General features: G+C 38.6%; 1 protein-coding gene and 1 long non-coding RNA gene across 2 annotated transcripts in view; one reads left to right on the top strand and one right to left on the bottom strand.

The window, feature by feature from the left end:
• Window positions 1-92: 92 nt before the first annotated feature.
• On the bottom strand, window positions 93-21,043 carry BTG3 (BTG anti-proliferation factor 3). Its single transcript, XM_019467769.2, has 5 exons — window positions 20,815-21,043; window positions 17,023-17,201; window positions 13,050-13,187; window positions 7,345-7,552; window positions 93-764 (listed from the first exon to the last, which is right to left on the bottom strand). The coding sequence occupies exons 2-5, from the start codon at window positions 17,193-17,195 to the stop codon at window positions 525-527; spliced, it is 759 nt and encodes a 252-aa protein (XP_019323314.2). The 5' UTR covers window positions 17,196-17,201; window positions 20,815-21,043; the 3' UTR covers window positions 93-524.
• Window positions 21,044-21,182: 139 nt separating this feature from the next.
• LOC109277846 (uncharacterized) overlaps window positions 21,183-22,242 on the top strand; it is a 49,403-nt gene continuing 48,343 nt past the window's right edge. Inside the window, exon 1 of the long non-coding RNA XR_002085353.2 lies at window positions 21,183-21,291. This is a non-coding gene — a long non-coding RNA (uncharacterized LOC109277846). The remainder of the gene's footprint in view (window positions 21,292-22,242) is intronic.

Genomic DNA, 22,242 nt, shown 5'->3' with positions numbered 1-22,242 from the left:
TTTCTTTGCTAAATATTTAAACACATTAAAGTGAAATATGCCCTTTGCTATTTCTGCCTTTTTTATGCATAGAAAAGAAGCACACATCATCATGCCTCAAACTACTTTTTATTTGCAACTACATGATTTCACGCAATTCTTCTAAACAATGACATAAAATAGATTTCCTTGTGTATAAATAACTTACATATTCTCCATAAATGCTCAAAGGTGCTAGAACAGATCGTCTGCTGCTACAGTGTTCTCATATCCAACAGAGTTGATGCACAATATATAAATACTCAAGTCCAATATTAAAAACTCAGGCACTTGACTAACTTTAATAAAGTTTCTCAAACTATATCAATATATCTAAAGTGCATATATATTTTTTTAAGAAAGATTATTATCAATAACTTTTCTATAAAAATAAGTTTGACGGTTTGGCCCATCTAACTTTACTACTATATGAATATGAACTTTTAATATGTGGTCAAGCTTATTCTACCTTCTCTCAACACTGACACCAACAGAATCAAAAGCAGCTAGTGAGGTGCTAACATGTGAGGATTAATCCAGTGATTCCGGTCACAATGCATTCCAGGAGGAGGTACCCATGTTACTGGAATTGGGCGATACGGTTTATTCTTTCTTCCCTGATTTGGATAACCAAATGGAATAGGAGGAGGGTAGTGATTCTGATGGCCATTCCCTCGGTACATTCCTGGCTTTTTTCTGGGCAAAGGGTGCCACATTGGAAGAGGTGGGAATATCAATTCTGAAATCTGCATGAAAGAGAAAGCAGTAAGTTAATTCAGAGGAAAAATCAGTCACATTATGTAATAAACTTAGGTGAACTTCCAGATTACTCACTAAAGAAAAACAAAACCACTCACCCATACCCTACCCTTAAGTGTAGGTCTAAATAACATTCCTATGGTCAGATCTAAATATGTTAGAAATTTCATATATTGTAGGTGATTGATTAGTTTTTTCTTTCTTTTTTAATTTTTTTTTTAATGTTTATTATTTTTGAGAGAGAGAGAGACAGAGAGCAAGCAGGGAAGGGGTGGAGAGAGAGAGGGAGACACAGAATCAGAAGCAGGCTCCAGGCTCTGAGCTGTCAGCACAGAGCCCGATGCAGGGCTTGTACTCACTAACTGTGAGATCATGACCTGAGCTGAAGTTGGCCGCCCAACCGACTGAGCCACCCAGGTGCCCCTGATTAGTTTTCTTAATGAATGAAAATGAATAAAAAACACAGCACTCTAAAACAAGCAGGAAAGATCAAAACAGAATGAATGGAAGCCTGAAAGGACACATCATGTTTTAGACCAGTGGTTTCCACAGCTGGCTGTTTAATAAGAAGTCACCTAAAAAAGCTTTTAAACACAAAATATATTTATGCCCTAGTCCTGGTCTAACTGAATAACAATCTTTTAGGAATAGAGGCCAGGTACTCTGACCGCACTTCAGGTGATTCTGACGCAGCCAGTTTGTGTTTTGGAACTACAGTCTTAGATTATCCCCTAAGTCAAATGGGACATCAAGTCCACATTACTCAAAAAGTTATCAGCAATTTTGTACACCCCTGCTAAGAATGCTGTACCTTGTGACTATGTGTTTCTGAGTTTTCTTTTTAAAATGTTTATTCTTTTTGAGGGAGAAGAGAAGAGAGAAAGAAAGTGAGAGGAAGAGAAAGAGAGCACACGGGGAAGAGAGAATCCCCAGAAGGCTCTGCACTGATCAGATGAGGGGCTTGAATCCACAAATCATGGGATCATGACTGAGCCGAAATCAGGAGTGGGATGCTTAACCAACTGAGCCACCCAGGTGCCCCTGAATTCTCTGATTTCTAATCTGTTCCTCTTAGTACAGGTATTTTAAAACTTATAGTCTGTATACAATTACATTCATGTGATAGAAAATACAAAAGGTATAAAAGCATATACATGGAAAGTCCCTCTTTATCTGATTACTGGCTACCCAATTACCCTTTAGAGGCAACTTACACTATTTTTTTTTTTTGTGTATACCCTTAGAATTAATCCATGTATATAATAGTTAGGCATACATCTATACACACATTTTAAAAGACATTCATATCAATACATAACGTCCTTTTTCATTATTTTACAGCTAGATGTAATGCAATGACTATGCCATAACTAAATTAACTGGTGTCCTGCTGATAGAACATTTAGGCTGTTTTCAATGTTTTACTATTAAAAAACAATGCACAACAAATACAATAATGCTTCAATGAAAAACCTTAGTACAGTTAATTCCTTTTTTAATAAAAATTTTTTAACGTTTTTATTTATTTTTGAGAGAGAGAGACAGAGTACTAACAGGGGAGGGGCAGAGAGAGGGAGACAGAGTCAGAAAAGCAGGCTCCAGGCTCTGAACTGTTAGCATAGAGCCCGACACAGGGCTTGAACTTGTGAACCGCAAAATCATGACCTGAGCCAAAGTTGGATGCTTAACTGACTGAGTCACACAGGCACCCCAGTACAGTTAATTCTTGATTATATATAATAATGGGGAAATAAGGCAGAATTTAGAGTTCAAATAATTGGCCTATAAAACAAACAGAAAAATACAATGTTTTCATTTCTTTTTACACTGGGGTGCTGGTAAGGTTTTAAAACTGTCAGAAAGACGACAAAATTCTGGAGCTTACATTACCCTTTCTAGTTAATCCTAATACACCACAGGCAACCACTGTTCTGATTTCCATCACCAGAGTTTTCCGTCTGTGAACTTTAATAAAAATCAGCCAGCATGTATTCTTTGTGTATGGCAAAATTCTTTTGCTCAACCAAATGTTTTTGGGGTCCTTCCATATTGTGTCTAGTATTATTAGTTCTTCCTGTTTTATTGTTGACCATTATTCTATTTTGTGAATACCTCACAATTTTTCTTCCATTCACTTGTTAATGGACATTTGGGTTGTTTTCCATTTTACTATTATGAAAAAAGCTGCTATAAACATTGTAATACATGGCTTTGTAAATATTTTCATTTCTCTAAATACTTAAGAGTATAATTGTTGGGTAATAGGGTAGATGCATATTTAACAAGTTCCAGAGTTTCCAAAGTTGTTGTACCACATTATACTCTCACCAACAGTTTATGACTAGCTACTTCACATCTTTGCCAACAGTTGGTGGCGTTAGACTTTAATTTCAGCCATTCTGGAAGCAGTGTTTCATTGTGGTTTTAATTTGCATTTCCCAGATGATAAATAAGGTTAAGCACCTTTTCATGTGTTTACTGGACATTTATATAACTTCTTTTGTACAGTGTTTACTCTCATCTTCTGTCCATTATTTTTAATTGGGTCATTTGTCTCTTATTATTGATTTATAGGAATGATTTACAAAGTATATTCTGGAAACAAGTCCTTTGATGTATGTACTGAGAATATTTTGTCCCAGTCTATGCTTTGCCTATTAATTTTCTTAATGGCTTGTCTTGATGAGTAAAGATTTTTAATTTTGGTGAAGTCAAATTTATCAAGTTCTTTTCTTGTGTTTTTTATATCCCTTGGGAGAAATCTTTGCTTATCCCAAATAATAAAGATACCTTTTTGTATTTTCTTCTAAAAGTGTCAGAGTTAGTTAGCTTTTATGTTTGGGTCTATGATCTATCTCAAATTAATTTTTTTGTGTGTATCATGTCAGATAGTAGTTAGGTTCATTTCTTTCCGTAAATAGACTAACCAATTGGTTTAGTACATGTTCTTGAAGACTTTCCCCTATTGAACGGCTTTGATACTTTAGTAATAAAAAAAAAAGACTGAACATATGTAAGTCTATTTCTGGAGTCTCTATTTTGTTCCATTAATATATGTGTGTATCGGGGCGCCTGGGTGGCGCAGTCGGTTAAGCGTCCGACTTCAGCCAGGTCACGATCTCGCAGTCCGTGAGTTCGAGCCCCGCGTCAGGCTCTGGGCTGATGGCTCGGAGCCTGGAGCCTGTTTCCGATTCTGTGTCTCCCTCTCTCTCTGCCCCTCCCCCGTTCATGCTCTGTCTCTCTCTGTCCCAAAAATAAATAAAAAACGTTGAAAAAAAAATTAAAAAAAAAATATATATTTGTGTATCTTTAAATCTACACTGTCTTTTTTTTTTTTTTTTTAAGTTTATTTATTTACCTTGAGAGACAGGGAAGGGAGAGAACCATAAGCAGTCTCACCGTCAGCACAGAACCTTATGCAGGGCTTGATCCCATGGACCAGATCATGACCTGAGCTGAAATCAAGCGTCGGATGCTTAACTGACTAAGCCACTCAGGCACCAATGGCTTTATATTAGTGTAAGGCCTCTAACTTTATTCTCCTTTTTATAAATTTTAGAATCAATTTGTCACTTTCTAGAAAAAGGCTTGTAGGGATTTTGATTGACACTGACCTTGAATCTATAGATCAATTTGGGGAGAAATGAAAGTATTTTCACTTCTTCACACACACAAAATTTTTTTTAATGTTTATTTGTTTTTGAGACAGAGACCCAGCATGAGCAGGGGAGGGGGCAGAGAGAGGAGATACAGAATCTGAGGCAGGCTCGAGGCTGAGCTGATAGCACAGAGCCTGACGTGGGCCTCGAACTCACAGACTGTGAGATCATGACCTAAGCCAAAGTTGGACGCTCAACCACCTAAAACCACCCAGGTACCCCATATAATCTTGACTTCTTAATTAGTAATTTCCTGGGGTATCTTTCAAAAAATGGACTTCTAAGAGAAAAAAGATCCTAACCTAGGAACTTTTTATCTTTACTTTGAAAACTCCCCTTTTAAAACCTTTCAGCAGTACCAGGTTCAAGATGAAAAAGTGAATAGGAAGAAAAGATTAAAGTGGGTCACTTGCACCAGCTTTCTACACAATAGATTATAACAGTCAAGCTTCTCTGTTATGAAAAATTGTCAAGGAAAAATATTTTATTTTAAAAGCACACAAAAGACACTTCAATTTCCATGCCTTTGTTTAATTTTACCCTAAAAGTTTCTTAACATGGGGAGAAATAAATACAATTTAATTTAAAAGGAAAATCTAAAAATTAAAGGTCAATTTACTTGTAAAAAATCTGCAGCAATCAGTTCAATTTAAGACTTACTTTCTTGCTTTGTTGAGTAACAATAAAATTCTGAATATGAAAATTGCCATGTGTGAATGAATTCCAGGCAATTTAACAACAGTAATTTGGAGAATATATCATACATACTCTTTTACACTGCTTTAAGTTGTTTTTTAAAAGTGCATGTTATCTTACAATATGCATATATAGATATATCCCTAAAAATATGATAATCATCAGACCTAATTTCCCTCACAAGCCTAGGAAGGATAATTCAACAACTGAAAAAACAAAACAAAACAAAACAAAACCCCAGAGAAATAAAAGACTAAGGTATACTGAAAGTATGTTCATTATATAAATGTATGGTGAATGTAAAGATTTAGTTTCTCATACTTAAAACACTAATTTCTTACTCATTAGGCTGAAATTCTCATTGTAGCCCAAATCCTACACTCCATATGTTGGATATGTTTCATCACGTCTAATTAATAAGGTGAAATTAATAAAAATAGGTACATTTTTAAATAAACTCAGGGGTGCCTGGGTGGCTCAGTTGTTAAGTGTCCGATTTTGGCTCAGGTTATGGTCTCATGGTTAATGAATTTGAGCCCTTCATCGGGCTCTCTGCTGTCACCACAGAGCCTGCTTCGGATCCTTTGTCCCCACTCTCTCTCTGTCCCTCCCCAGCTCATTCTGTCTCTCAAAATAGATTAAAAAACTTAAAAAAACAACCCTCAAAATAGGAAAAAAGTACAAATAAGGCTCAACTGAATAGATTTCCTAACATTTTTTGACTTATCTTTTCTGTTGAAGACTATTATTGTATTAAAAGTGTGTGTGTATATATATATGTATACATATATGTGTGTATATTAAGAGTATATTAAGTAGATTAAATAGCAGTTAGGTTCATTTTTTTCCATATAGACCATCCAGTTGTTTTAGTACCAGTTCTTGAAGACTTTCCCTACTGAACTGCTTATATATATTTATATATATGTAATATATATATTTCATTCATTCATTCATTCATTCATTCATTCAGAGAGGGAGTGCCTGTGAGCAGGAGAGGGACAGAGAGAATCCTAAGCAGGCTCCATGCCCAGTGCAGAGCCTGATATGGGGCCATGACCTCAGCCAAAATCAATAGTTGGACCTACTGAGCCACCCAGGCACTCCAAGAATTTTTAAAAGTATGTTAAACGTTCTTTGGTGTGTGGGGTATAAATAATAAATAAGTGGACAAATTTGTAAGTGCGTGCCTGGTAGCTATGTAACTCTTCCACTGTTGTAAGTAAAGGAGATATTGTTTTGACTTGAGTGAAAAATTAACTCCTGTATTATTCAGTGAAGTTTCTCTTTAATCGTGGGGAGAATAAAGTTAAACCCAATGGTATTAATCAGAAGTGCTGAAGGCTACAAAAAATGAATACCTATTTTTTAATACAATAAGGATTTTTAAAATATCAGGAATGTTTTATCACCACAGTTTTTTTCTATTCTTTGCCACATTTTTTTAAATGTTTGTTTATTTTTGAGAGAGTGAGCGAGAGTGCAAGCAAGAGCAGGGGAGGGGCAAAGAGAGAGAGAAAGACAGAGAACCTGAAGCAGACTCTGAGCTGTCAGTGTAGAGCCCGATGTGGGGCTCAAACTCACAGACTACGAATTCATGACCTGAGCTGAAACAGAGAGTCAGAAACTTAATCAACTGAACCACCCAGGGGCCTCTCTTTGACACACCTTTTAAAATATACTTATTCTAAGAGCTCCTGGGTGGCTCAGCTAGTTGAGTGTTCAACTCTCGATTTTGGCTCAGGTCATGATTTCAAAGTTGTGAGATCCAGCCCTGAGTTGGGCTCTGCACTGGATGAGGAGCTGGCTTAAGATTCTCAGTCTCTCCTTCTGCCCCTCTCCCCCCGTTCGCTTGCTCTCTCAAGTCAAAAATTAAGTATATATATATATTAAATTTAAAAAATCAAATTAAAATTTAAAAATACATAAATGTTTATGAATATATTGTTAAAATTAAAAATATATATTCATCCTAAAAAATAAATAAATAGAATGTTTTTATCCTACTTATTGAGTAGTAGTAAAGCAGACCCTTGATAAAGTGACTCAGGATGTCTACTTACATCTCAGAGGAGCAGCTTCCTTTAGTGCACAAAAGCAAGAACCGGGATTCAAAATCTCAAATCAGAAACCCCAAACATGAGCAGGACTACCTGGAATGACATGGCAAGCCCTGCTCATGACCTTTAATAGAGAGCTGATTCATGGTTACCTGGTACACAGGACTTGGGGTTGTAGTCACCGAATTGGGTTTCACTTCTACTTCCTTACTTGTTTCTTCATCTGAAGAAGAGGATCCTGAATGATAATCAGAGGTAACTTTATCAAGGGCCCTAGTAACTTTCTTGGAGATTTCATCCTTGTTCTCATCCTCATTTTCAAAGCTGGCAACAATGAATGCATTGTTTTTCTCTCCATACCTAAAAATTAAAAAAACAAATTCACACACCTTGAAGCACTATCAACAAAAGCAAGAAACTGTCCATAAAAACAATTAAACAGGCTTGGACATGCCATCGGTCCAAAGCAAAGAAGGAACACTCCCAGAACTTAACCCTACGTAACCCACCTACAGGCCAACAGGTCGGCCATGATTTTCTACTTCTGGCCTACTTACGTGCAAATAATAAGTGATTCTATTCTCTTCAATTTTCTTTCCCACTGCCTCCTAACAAAAATAGTTGTTTAAAATATCTATGAGAAATTCACTGTTTTGATGACATTTTTGTATGTACCATTAACCTGGCTTATATAGTAAGATTTTCTAATGTATTTTTAGCTGACTACTATAATATAGATACTAGTGATTCAAGTCACAAATCAACTGGACATTTCCTTTGAGATTTACTTTACCATTATTAAATTAAAAGAGGGTCTGAGTTGCCTATATCCACACTGACAAAAATGAGAACTGAGACAACTGGAAAACAAACACTACTGTTGAGGAAAATAAAGGGGTTTTGCTTGAATTATATTGCTTACCAGGAAAACTTCTCATCTTAATTTTTTGAAAAAAGTAAAATGAGCCTTTTAATTCTGCCAAAATATTTTTAAAGCCTTGAGCTAAGAAAAATAATTGGCATATGTAACTTTGGCTGTTGATTACTAAAAAAAAGGCGGGAGGGGGGGCGCATGGGCAGTTCAGTCAGTTAAAGCATCCAACTTTGGCTCAGGTCATGATCTCACAGTTTGTGGGTTTGAGCCCTGCATGGGGTTCTGTACTGGTAGCTCGGAGCCTGGAGCCTGCTTTGGATTCTGTGTCTCCCTCTCTCTGTGCCTCCCCTGCTTGTGCTCTGTCTTGTTCTGTGTCTCTCAAAAATAAATAAATGTTAAAAAAAAAAAAATAGAAAAAAGAAAAGGAAAATAAATTCTGCAATGAGGGAAAATAACATAAAGAATAGTAAAACCAGTAGTTTTTATGTGGAGCACAGGAGAAACCCACAAATTTATTTACACAGACTATACAGCATATACACTATGAAACTATTTCTAGTAAGTGTTAAGGACAAAGGAAATGGGATTGTTAAGCAGTTCTTATACAACATATGATTAAAGTTAGAAAGACAAAGTGATTTTAAGCTTAAAAAAACAAAAACAACCTTGACAGAAAAACAGGGTTTATTTTAACTATGTAAATTAATTTCATTTTGAGATAACCCTTATCTCAAATTATTTCTGAATCAGGATATGTACAATAAGTAAAAGGCCAAACTGCAATAAAGCCTTTGAAAGTTTTACAGAAATCATGCAGTCTCACAGGTGAGTTCTATTTCTTTAGATAGCTGTGCTGTCTTCCATTCTCACACAGGCTGAAAGGGGGCCATAAATGCTACCTAATATGGGACATAACTTCCTTTTCTATTCTTTTCCAGTTTACTTCATAAAAAGAGTTGCTAGATGGTGGAAAGAGCACTGAACATGTTTCTGGTTCTGGCTCTTCCACTAACTAGCTCTGTAACAAGGGGCAAGTCATTTAACATGTCTAGGCCTTGGTTTTCTGTCTGTTAGGCAAGAAAGCTGAGAGCTGACTGGGTACTGGTTGGTTTTCAGCTAGTGATTCTCTGGTATAAGATGCCTGAGAAGCTGGGCAAATTTTTCACAACACAGAATTCCTGTACTATAATTTCAAGTTTAAAACTATAATATAGTTTTAGCAATGGAAATTTACCTCTCCGTCCTGCCCATATATTAAAGACTTAACACATTTCAATACAAAGCTTAATTCATGTTAATAATGTCAGCAATATTAACAAGGGGCTTAGGCCAACCTTCAGTTTTTGCCCATTAATGGAGTCAAAATTCAAGTAAAACAGAAAGGCAGGCAATTTGAGAAAAATCCCTGCCTCTGTAGAAACTGAAACCTAAATCAAGGGCAGACATCTAATGAAGGATCAGCTAGTTCAATTAGGTTCTGCATCTCTCCCTCTGTAGTATTTTGGGTATGAGGGTTCTCATATTAAGTGAAGCTGTTGATTATTTTAACATTAGAGTGTGCAGTTAATGCCTTACAATTAGTAACGGACAACTTTTAAACTTTCCATTTTTCAACCACATGCTGCTAAATATTAAGTCCATTTAGTTAATTTGAAACATTAATAGTGTCTAATGCTCTAGATCAGGAAAAGGATAATAGAAATTCTAAAAAAAAAAAAAAAGGTATAGAATGTTGAGTGGATAATAAAGCTGCCACCCATTCGCAGGCATTCTCTTTGTAGGAAGGATCCATTATCTATTTTGTATCTCCTCACATAGTTCATTAAACAATAACCTTTTAACTACATCAACACTCCTTGCACACTTCCAATATTTTATACTGATGGAATAACTCAGTCATACTATGAAAAATGTTCTTTTTGAGTGCATTTCAATTTTTTCATAACTTTAGTCTCTAGTGTACCAATGAGTTATTATTAATGACTCAGATATTTGTTCTATTATATAACTGCTAGATCAGCTTTAATTTTCAGAATGTTTATCTCTATAGTTTTGGTCCCAAAGTACTAATCAATATTGCAATCTCCTCTATTAACTTAGAGCAATCACCTCTACTCAATCACTAGCACATCTTTCTTTTTGGAGTTCTGTTATCACATAATGAAGATGATTTCTTTTTGTTGTTGTTATTTATTTATTTTGACAGAAATAGAGAGGGGCAGAGAGAGAAAATCCCAAGCAGGTTCTGTGCTGCTAGCGCAGAGCACATCATGGGGCTTGAACCCACAAAACTGTGAGATCATGACCTGAGCCGAAACCAAGAGTTGGACGCTTAACCTACCAAGCCACCCAGGTGCCCTTGAGGGTAACTTCTATTAGCTGTGAAAAAATATCACATCACAGTCAATTGTTGGCAAAATTTTACTTGTATGTAAAATTATTATAAAGCTACTGAATGCAAAGATTTTCTTATATTAATAACATGAAGGAACAATAATTTTTCATTATCTGGCATTATTAAGCAATGAAGTATCCACCTAAGTAGAATAGCTATTTAGAGTTTTCATCTTCAGGTGCCAAGATTTAGTTAAGTCATTTCAAATAAATATGTCCAAAATGTTTATACAATTATCCAACCTTTTTTTAAAATTTTTAAAAATATTTATTTGAGGGGCAGGGAGAGCACAAGCAGGGGAGGGGCAGGGAGAGGGAGACACAGAATCTGAAGCAAGCTCCAAGCTTTGAGCTGTGAATACAGAGCCTAATGCGGGGCTCGAACTCATAAACCTCAAGATCATGACCGAAGCTGAGGTCAGATGCTTAACTGACTGAGCCAGCCAGGAGTCCCTACAATTATCCAAATTCTTAAACACATCTTTGGACATAGAAACATTTCCCTAATGACTCAGGATCATTATATTAAATAATACTCATTATTTGATTGGGTGATAATACATTTGTGCCAACTCTTTAGCTTTTTTGCTCCTGTCTCCACATTAAGACTACATGGTATTTTTTTTTTTTGGTAGTTTTATAACTACATGAAAAAGCCCCTTTCCAACACTGCTTATAATTTTTATGGCTGAAAACCTATGTAACCAACTAAAAAAACTGTGTGTTAAATAAGAGTCAGGATCTAAGTGCAGGCCTAATAAAAAAGTAAGCAATTCAATATAGTCACTTTGTGCTAACTATTTCTTGTATACTAAGGTCCTCAGCAGGGGTTCAGTGGCCAAAGTCTATAAAGTCTCACCTTGGCTTAAGGAGTCCTTAATTAGTCCCAGAATCTAAAAATGTTTGACCTTCTTGGACCACAACTTGAGATGTCTTGCTCTCCTTTTTTCTGAGAAGAAGTGTTGAAGAATCTAGTACCTAAGTTTCCCACAGAATAAGCTGATAACAGCAGCTTTTACCAAATAACGCCATTGTGGTCCAGAATAATTTGGTGGAAGAATTACCATGTATTTTTGGCATGACATGTCATCATCTTTACTTTTATTGTTGAAGATCAGATCAAATTCCATAGTCCACCTTTGGAATATATTATGGTTGCATCAAAAAGTATCTCTACTATAGTCAACAGGTGAAGTGCACTTAAAACCAAAGAGAAACACCTTAAAGGAACAGCTGTAGGAAATCACTCACAGGGATTCCAAGAATTTACTCATCCTATTTTCTTCCTGCATGGAAATGTCCTTCCCACTTTGTCACCTAGTCAACTGCATCCTTCTCCACCCAGCTCACATATCACTCAGCAGAGTACTGCCCAGCAGAGGCAGTAACGTTCTCTTTGTGCCACCAACTCCTGCATTTTATACATATATCTATTATAGTATAAATCACCCTGTTGTAATCTGCTTGTTCTTTCTTCTCCCTTATTACACTTTGAACAACCTGATAGCAGAATGCTACTTTCATTTTTTTAAAACCCCAAAACTAAGAATGCCTGGTCCACAATAAATGCTTTTAGAATGAATGGAATTCAATTAAATATCATACCTAACACTCACCTATGTATAATTCTGCTCATTAGAAGAGTAGAAATAATCTCCGTTATAAAAACAAAACCATGAAAATATTACTTGGTCACTTAAAAACCAAAAAGAGAGAGGGAGGCAAGAGTAGAAACAAACAGAACCCCCCCGCCCCAGTTATTATTATTACTTTTTAAATGTTTATTTATTTATTTGGAGAGAGAGGGAGGGGAGGGCAGAGAGAGAGAGAGAGAGAGAGAGTGAGTTAGAGAGAATCCCAAGCAGACACCGTGCTGCCAGCACACAGCCGGATGCAGGGTTCGAACTCATGAACCGTGAGATCATGACCTGAGCCAAAACCAAGCTTAACCAACTGAGCCACCCAGGCACCCCAACCAAAAGTTATTATCCAGTACTATTTGGAATTATTTTCTTATCTGAAGACAGGAAAGACATGCACACCACCAATGAAAGAAAATAATTGACCTATAGGAGTCTAGCTATCTAAATTCTGCTTTTTGGTGTATAATAAACTTCTTGGTAGAACCATAAAAACCCTGCCCAATCAGTTTTTAAGTTTCTTAAATTTTTTTTTTTTTAATCTTTACCTACTTTTTTGAGAGAGACAGCGTGAGCAGGGGAGGTGCAGAGAGAGGGAGATACAGAATCCGAAACAGGCTCCAGGCTCTGAGCTGTCAGTACAGAGCCCAACACGGGGACTGAACTCACAGACTGCAAGATCATGACCTGAGCAAAAGTCGGATGCCTAACCAACTGAGCCACCCAGGTGCCCCAAGTTTTTAGCTGTAAGTAAGTTTAAGCTGTAAGTTTCTTTAGCTGTAAAACAGGAATGTAACCAGCCCTTCACCTTCAGATTACTTTACAAAATTAACAACTGAGAAAGCAAAAACCTGGCCATAAAGATACACAGGCAGGCAATACCTGAGAGAATTTCATAAAATCAGTTCTAGCATGGTAATCCTCTCAGCTGGCACACTCAAGAACTTACCGACAGCACACCTCACATGGATCCACCCACAGAGTGAGTTCCTTTGGCAAGCCTAGATCACTGTACAAGATGCAGCTGTTCTCACAGGCTTTCAGGACATCAGGATCAACTCTCTGAAACTTATTGACACGAATGCATCTACAACAAAGTAGAATAATGTTAATAGCTTTAATTGAATCTTAATCATAAACTTCATTATATTACTAGTATTTGCCAATGTGAATTTAAAACAAACAAACCCTGGCGGAGAATGCTGGAGCATATGTATCCTAAGTAGATAATAAATGCGAACTAAAGGCAAAGAGGAAGCATCAACAAGACTACTCAGCCTGGTGGAAAGAGGAGGGCTTCTGTGCGAGCCCAGAGAAATCTGAAGAACTGGCTCTACCTCATCTTAGCCAGAAACTACTCAATCTCACAGGTCCATGAAATGAGCAAGGAGTATTAAAGTTGCATGAAATTACTTAGAGCTCTAAAGGTAGTATTAATAGGCCAAGTTACTATATAACAAAATCTCCACAACTAACAAAAGACCTTAACCAATGTTTAAAATATTTTCAAATTCTTGTGATTTGATCATTTCCTTGCATATACATCCCAGATAATAAGTGTTAAGAAACACCTATCATTGTTCTAAAATACAGAATCAGTCTAAGACACAGAACTATTCATATCACATAGTTAAGATTAAAATACAATCCAAAGTATTATTGGCTTATCTCATTTATTTGTTACCAAAGGGTTTTCATAAAAAAAAAAAAATTGTCAAAATAACTGAAAAAAAATTTTTTTTTGAAAAAAAATTTTAAACCAATATAGCCTCTGTTCCATTTTTTAAACCTAAGAAATACCACCTCTACCTAATGGAATGCTCAAAGATGGCTCCCAGGATGAACGCAAAAATACATACTAATTTAAGCATTTTGATTATGTAACAGAAATGGTGGGTACAATAAAAGTATTTACTGCCTACAACTAAGAAATCAATCATGAGAACCCAGGTTTTAGTACCAGTCCCAGCACTTATTTATTGGGTGAATTCCGATTAAGTCATTTCACTTCTTCCTCAGATCCAAAGTTCTAAAATATGGAACATACAAGTTTGCTGAAAAATAGTAATTATACCATTAAATAAAACAGTATGAATAGAAAAACATGCTATTTAAAGTTTTAAAAATTATTTTATTAGTTGATTTCAATTTTCATTTAGAACAGTGAAAAAATTCTCATTAACAGTGAATACAGATTTCTAAATAATTCTTTCTCAAAGTTTACTATAAAATGGATAGTTTACTAGATGCTTCGCATGTATTAATTCTTCTAATTTTCATATTATTCTGTAAGTTAGATACCACTTCCCCACTGTAAGAAAAAAAGGTGGCAGAGTCTGAGTATTTTGCCCAACATCACAACTAGAAAGTGGTGAATTCAAGGGTCAAATCTGGACAAGACTCTAAAATCTCTTTTATTAAATACCCTATTCTGTCTGTACTAATCTTAACATCACCATTAACAAGTAAGCAATTCAGAGTGAAAAAATTATTTTATGCAGGTAAGATGCTATTTGTTCCTTTATTTAAGATGGTCCTATGTTTACAAATTGTAGTGCTGTGTAAGTTGATTCAAAAGCCTCATGTGCCCTAGGATCAAAAGCAGTTATAGGTAAGATAGATGTTAGATGTATGTGTTTTTGTTATCTACAGTAAGGATGATGTAGACTCTAAGCTTAAAAAATATATATGTAAATAAAGATGCTTAGAGACTCTGCTTCAACAAAATTTGCATACCTTACATATTTTTGTGCTGTTTTTTTAAACTCTTTATACTGTTGACTACTCATCCATTAGCCAGTCTTCAAAAACAAGATTTTAAAAGTTGCATAAAAATAGTCTATCATTTACTTAATGTTGACAGTTATTTCCAATTTTTTGCAATTATAAAGAAACATCCATATTCATACATATTTATCTGCATTTCTGATTATACTTCTGGAAGAGATTTTTAGGAGACTTACTGTTCAAAGAGTAGGAGTATTTTTACAGATCTTGATAATATTGCCAAATTGCCCTATAAACGCCTCTTATTTGTATATACTGTGGAGAAACTATTTTAATTTATAAACACTTTAGAAGAAAATGAACACTTACAACCTACTCTATGGATTCAAGACTCTTACTGGTTAATCCTATATTCTATTCATTTTTATAATAGTAACAACCCACCATTAAGTCTAATAGTTTTCTACTTCAAAGACAGCTTCAAAATGACTCAATAATGATACTTCTGATCATATGCCAATTTAATCCTGTTTAGCTAATTTTTTTTCCTCAAGTTTTTAGAATTAATGGAAATGAAACTGTACACTGTCTGACCTTTAAGCATTTACTTGACAGTGTCTCCTTTTTCAGTAATAGTAAAAGTTGTCTTGGCACTTCCAAAAAAGTCTTTGTCCAATGTCAATTACATCAGTGTAAAAGCCTCAACAGCTCTAACTTAAAAAAGCTGTTCACTCTATCAGATATGAAGATGTGCAGAAAAAATTAAGAGAATCAAGCGAGAAGATAAAAAATATATTGAGTCTGCTTTATATAGAACATCCACATTTCTACTTTAATTCGCCACATTTTCCAATTTACTAGGAAATAAAATGAAGAGGAAAATACATCAATAAATTTGATTCTTTTCTTTTCAATAGAATACATGCTCACCTGTGGCTTCTAGGAAATGAGAACTAAACAAATCATATTTTCACTTCCCTTGTAGATTCCCTGAATAGTCTTGCACTTGCTACAGCTCAGCAAATGAAATGAAGTCCTTTTTACATCAAAGCACAGAAGTGCTGATGGGGGCAGCAATATGCATAAATAAAAGAATTTCTGTAGTCACACTGTTTTATTTTTTTGTGGCCACCTCCACAAATGGGGCACGGTTTGACAGCTGAGTTCATTTAGTAGAATCTAGGTTCTCAATACAGTGGTCCAGGGAATTAGCATGCCAGGACATGTTTGCAGGAGCCTGCTCTTTAAGCTAAAAATGTAACTTTTTTTTTTAAGGTTTACTTATTTCTGAGAGAGAAAGTTCTAGCAGGGGAGGGGCAGAGAGAGAAGGAGACACAAAATCTGAAGCAGGCTCCAGGCTCTGAGCTGTCAGCAGAGTCTGAAGTGGGGCTTGAACTCATGAACTGTGAGATCATGAACTGAGCCGAAGTCAGATGCTTAACCAACTGAGCCACCTAGGCGCCCCTAAAAATGTAACTTATAAACCAGAGTACAACAGATAGCTGCAAGTGAGAGTTATTTTCCCTCTCAGAGACAAGGCAGCGGTTAAACTGTGGTATGCAGAAGCCCTAAAGAATTTAGGGTCAGTGAGACCTGACTTTAAAACGCAGAGCTAGTATTTACCAGTTGTAGATCATAACAAATTATCTTCATCAATAAAAGTTATAGTGGTTTCTACCATAAAGAATTATGCATAGTATAAATGCAATTATTCTTGTGTCAAAATGCATTAGGTGTCTATTACTCAGTTCTCTTTTGCCATAAAACTTTTATTTTTTCCAAAAATGTGTAACACGTAATTCACTTGTAGAAACAAAGAAACTCATTTCTCTCAACTCTTACCGTGTCCATTTATGGATAGGTTTTAGGGATCTTCTAGAATTGTGAAAACCCTCAAGTACCTGACATAAAGAAATCCACTCAAGCAGAAACCAAACTACAATCACAAGACTAACTCCCATAAGCCAACAGTACTGGCCTCCCAAGTCCAGACAGTGGGACACCACCAACAAATACTTGTATTTTAAAATGTGTAAGGAAAAAAATACCAAAGTCACCCCAGAGTTCTGTATTTTGCAGATAAACTGTGAAAGAAATGGACTGGATACCCCCTCAGTCCTCTGGCCTTGCACTCATTTCAGGTGCTATCAGCCTCTCCACTTAGTCCAATGTAACTGTCCAATTTAATCCTTTACCTGTAGGCCTGTCCTTTTGATGGTTTTTCTGGATACCAGTGATTTTTATATTTTTCTTGAAGTATAAGAGTCAATTTCTCAGCAAACCTCTCAACTGCCTCTTTTCTCAACTTATCATGTTTTCGAACTAGCCTTGTGAAAAAGAAGACAACAGCAGCAATTTCGTTCTTCATCTTTCCCTGCAAAGATAAAACAGTTTTTCTCAAAAAACGGAACATAAAAACTGGAAGATAAAGCTCTGCAAAATACCCCTCCTCCACAGCTTCCCTTCTTTTATCTTCTGTTTCATTGGCTCAGTTCTGGAAGAGGGAAAATAACCACTAATTTATACCATAAAGACCTTATAATAATACTATCTAAAAACCGTATCACTTAGCTTTGTGAAGTTCAATAAAGAGAGCACACCAAATTGCTCCTGTTGGCTAAAATAAATCAGAGATAGTATATACTTTTTACTAAATTTGTCAACATTTAGCTACAATAACATAAGTTTAAAATTTTGTGAAATAATTTGAACTTTAAAACACAAGTCCACTTTGAAAGCCAGCACTGTATAGCTACTATAGAAAACAGTGGCAATTCCTAAAAACATTAGACAGAATTATCATAAGACCAATCAATTCTACACTCATAGCTATATATACCCAAAAGAAATGAAAACCTACTTCTACACAAAAACGTGTACACAAGTGTCAATATTAGCATTATTCCTAACAGCCAAAAAGTGAAAGCACTCAAATGTCCAGCTGATGGACATTTGTCAACTGATGGACAAATAAATGTGGTATATACATGCAACGGAATATTATTCAGCAACAAAAAGAAGAATGGCATGATATACTGATACATGCTACAACACAGGTGAAGCTCAAACACACTGTGTTAAGGGAAAGAAGGCAGTTACAAGAGACCAAACATTGTATGACTTCATTTATAGGAGTTTTCCAGAATATGCAAATCTACATAGACAAAAAGTAGGTTGGTGGTCTAGGGGCAGGAGTGATAGGGGAAAGGAGGAGAGATGTCAGTGAGTACAGGGTTTCCTTGTAGGGTGAAGAAAATGTCCTAAATTGATTGTGGTGATGGCTGCACAACTTTGTGAATATACTAAAACTAATGAACTGTAGATTTTAAACGTGTATGTTGTATGCTAGGTGAATCCTATTTGAACAAAGCTGTTACACATAAAGAAAAAATTCAGGGGGCGCCTGGGTGGCTCAGTCGGTTAGGCGGCCGACTTCGGTTCAGGTCATGATCTCGCGGTCCGTGAGTTCGAGCCCCGCGTCGGGTTCTGTGCTGACAGCTCAGAGCCTGGAGCCTGTTTCAGATTCTGTGTCTCCCTCTCTCTCTGCCCTTCCCCTGTTCATGCTCTGTCTCTCTCTGTCTCAAAAATAAATAAACGTTAAAAAAAAAAAACAATTAAAAAAAAGGCAACCTTAAAAAAAAAAAAAAAAAAAGAAAAAATTCAGCAATGAGTTTCTATTATAAGCATTCTTTCAGGAACAGAAATATATTTGCCTAAAAGATATGACCAAAAATAGTGGCTCTATCAAAACATATTTAAGAGAGCAGAAATTCAGGGTCATCTACAGAAAAATCAAACTAAAAGAAATAATCAGAGATGTAGCTGCATTCTGGAACTGCCTCAAGAATGGCAGATCTGATTTATCATTGATTAATCCATAAAGGCAAAAACCTTGTCCTGGGATTGTTTCGATGTATATTCTGGCTTTACACGATGAGCTCATTCATTTGGCTGCTGGAAGTAACTTGGAGTTATTCACATGCTGCATTTACCAAGCAGTATCACCCTTTCCAGAGCCAATTATTAAAGACATACAGCGTCTGCTATATTTAGTATAAAAACCAACTAGCCAACTGATAGTTTTTGTGTTCTCACACGTTTGTTTTCTCACACCTCTTAAAATCCCTCTTCATAATGAGATTCCTTTACTCCTTGTGCAAATTCAAACAAGGGATCTCACTGTGAAAGAAATTCTAGTTATCTGAGAAGTGTGCTGGCAGCCATACCCACTCTGATCCTGGATGGGAAGACACCCAAACCTTTCTCCTGGAACCACAGAATGCCAGCTACCAGACAACAGGTACTAGGTTGCATATAAGAGCTTGCAGGTACACACAATCTCTGCCTTCTGCAACTGCTGTGAGGCGTACTCCTAAAAAAATGTTGAGCCATTTCCACTTCATAAGGCTGTATTTATATTCCACCGCGTTATGATGGAAAAGATAGCCCACTGCAATTTAATATACGGTTTGAGATGAAAGTTGCTTGTTGATGGAACTACGTTAGCTTCCATCTCACCAAAGAAAACAAGGAACCACACTAAAGTACTGAATCCTTAACTAGATCATTCTTCTCATTCATTAAATTTGCCTATTATGTTCTACATATCTGAGTTCAGGGTTTTGTTCTCATTTTTGTTTTGTTCTGTTTCCTATCAAAAATAAAAAAAAAAAAAAGGAAGGAAAGAACCACTTAGTGGTTGCTATTGGTTGTAACACAGGATGAGTCATATGGAATTACTTTTTTTTTTTTTTCGGTTTGAAGGAATGATGCCTGGAATAGCAGAAAAATTAACCCACTCCCACCAGTTAGAATTCTGGGAGTACCAAAAGGTAAACGAGGTAGTTATAAAGTCAGAGAAGGAGAAACTGGAAGCAAGCAGGTCCAGTAAGACCAAAGGCGTCTTAAGTAGCCGCAATTCCTCCACCCACACCGCGAGCGAAAAGCTCCCATTTTAAATATCGCACGGTGACGTCATCCTGGGACGTAGTCACCGCGGCGGCGGCTCAAGTTCTACTTTGTTCCACAGGCTCCTCCGCTCACAGCGGCGTGCACAAAATCCAAAGGAAAACCAAGCTCAGCCTTCCAGGAGTTTATAACTTTGCACTTTTCCTTGTGTTGTAACGAAAGGCTAATCGCAACCGTTTCTAGAAACAAATATTCCTGATAGACATTCCCAAGGTTGAGGAAGCGGGGATCCCGGCCGTAGGGGTGAGGAGCCCTTGACCAGCCTCCGCGGCGTTACAAAGCGGGCTCCGGGCGAGGAGGAGAGACAGGATTTCCCACGGGGCCGGGACTCGGACTTTTTAAGCCATCAAAAACCTGCTGCTAAGCACTCACGCTTGGGTTTTAAGAGTGCTAGGTGAGTAGGCATCAAACATCTCCACCCACTCTGGAAAGAACGGCCTGCGAGCGCGTCCAACTTCTGCAATCGCGGTTTTCCCCGAGTTAAGCGGGGGAAGGGCCCTGGAGCCCCATTCCCCTCCTCCCCCGCAAACAGCCTCGCGGGGTGCGTCTTCCCGTTCGCCCGGCGGTCCGCGGCCGCCGGCCAGGTTCCAGCCTCCGGGGGGCCCTGGGTTCCAGGACGGCGCTCCCCTCAGGCGCGACCCCCCGGACAGCAAGCCGGGTCCCCGGCTTGGGAAAACGCACGGACGCGGAAGGGTGGTGGGAAGGAGCAAGGCTGTCGCCCACCCCGAGCGGAGGGTAACGCGCGGTGGAAACGTGGCAGGAGCCTCGAGGCGGCGTCTCCTCCGTCCCCAACCCGCCGAGGGTCGTGCGGAAACCCTCTCGGGCCGCCCCCCTCGGTCCACAGTCCTTCCTTCTTGCCGAGCAGGGCCGATGCAATCCGGTTCGATCCCACACTCCTCCCCCTTCCCTGGCGCGCCGCCCGCCGCGAGCCTTCGACGTGGCCTCTGGTCGCCGGGACCACCCTCCTCCCGGCGCCCTCGGCTCCACCATGTCCGCCTCCCCCGTCCCGGTCTCCTTACCGCCGCCGCCCTGGGGCCGCAGATTTGGCGACCCCGACCGTCTCCGGGCGGGGAACCGAGGGCGCCGCCTCAGCGGGCCGGCGCTCGGCGGTAGCGAGCGCAGCTAGCCTAGTCCGGAGCGTGTGGCTCCCGCGTCGTCGGGCGGCCGAGCGCGCGCTGAGAGGGCGGGCGGACAGGAGAGCGCGCGCGCGCGAGCGAGCGCAGCCTTGAGGCGTCGCGCGGGGGGCTCGCGGCCCGGAAGAGAGGAGGGGCGATGACCCGGGAAAGGGTTGGCGCCGCGCGGGACCGGCTCGCGCGCCTTAGGGGGCGGGGGCGGAGGAGCCGGGGGGGGGGGGGGGGGGGAGGGGGGGGAAGGGGGGGCGGGGCTTCGCCTAGAGCCCGACCCTGAGACCCGAGCCGCGCGACGCGCCGACAGACCCACTGGTCCGACGGCGAGGCCCACAGCACCTCATGCTTCCATCCTGCGTTGAGATCACGGTGAGGGCCGAACCGACCCCCGCCCGCCCTGCCTGTTGCGTCGCCATCGGGGGTCGCGCCTGAGCCAACGCTTCCCCCTCTTGTGTTTCCTTGCCAACCTGCCCCCTAACAATCTGGGGCCATGAGTTCTAGACCCAGCAGCTCTGCTTCAGCTCTTCTTGAGAGGTGGGGTGGCGACCCGTATCAGATGGAAGGAAGACTTTGCATTTGTGGACTGATCCTCGTCTTTGGGGTAATTTCAGGCACGTCAACTGTGCAGCCGCTCTGTGATATTTTAGGTTATTTGTTTAGAACCCCTAGTTGGGCCCTTCCCTGGCCAGGACAGTGGTTCCTTCAGAACAGGGACTACCTCCTGTAGGCCGGTGTACCTGCCTGGCACTGAGTACAGTGTCTTGCACAAGGAACGGGCTCCAGGGATGTCAGCCAAATGAATGAAACCTTGGGAGCCCGAGCTTTCTATTTCTGAGACACTTCAACTCAAGGGCTTCCCAAACACAGAGCTTAATCTCAGCAAATACAAATGTGGAAAAGGTACATTTTAACGTTCTGAAGAAAAGGAGGAGCATCTCTCCGATCTTTTACATTGAATTGGCACCATGTTATTAGGTTTGCCAAAGTACTTTAATACATCAGACTAGAAAAATACAAGGTGCTTCTTTTAAAAATTATTACTGAAAGAGAGCCAGTTTTCACTGTTTCCAGTTAAAACATGTAAATTGCTCAAGCCCTGATTGTTCAAGTTGTAGATGGACCAGATTCTTCACTGCCTTCTGGGCCTGAGAGCATGTTTTCAACCCTATTCTATGAATATTTTATTTTTTATTACTGATACTGGTGATTCAAGATTCACAGCACTTTTTTTTTTTATTATTAGGCAATTCTAAAGCCAATACAATAAGCTTTTATTTGTTAAAAAAAATTATACTGTTCTATGGTTCCTTATTGGTCGAT

This window comes from Panthera pardus, unplaced genomic scaffold (assembly GCF_024362965.1).
Source record: "Panthera pardus isolate Hobbes unplaced genomic scaffold, ASM2436296v1 HiC_scaffold_16, whole genome shotgun sequence".
Taxonomy (NCBI): Eukaryota; Metazoa; Chordata; class Mammalia; order Carnivora; family Felidae; genus Panthera; species Panthera pardus.
The sequence above is the reverse complement of the archived record's forward strand: the minus strand, read 5'-3'. Positions and strand labels throughout refer to the sequence as shown.

Coding starts and splice junctions, on each gene's coding strand:
- BTG3 (XM_019467769.2), bottom strand. CDS start 17,195: ATGAAGAACGAAATTGCTGCTGTTGTCTTCTTTTTCACAAGGCTAGTT. Junction 13,188..17,022: donor TCAAAAGGACAGGCCTACAG/GTAAAGGATTAA, acceptor ACTTTGTTGTAG/ATGCATTCGTGTCAATAAGT. Junction 7,553..13,049: donor CCATGTGAGGTGTGCTGTCG/GTAAGTTCTTGA, acceptor TTTAATTTTTAG/GTATGGAGAGAAAAACAATG.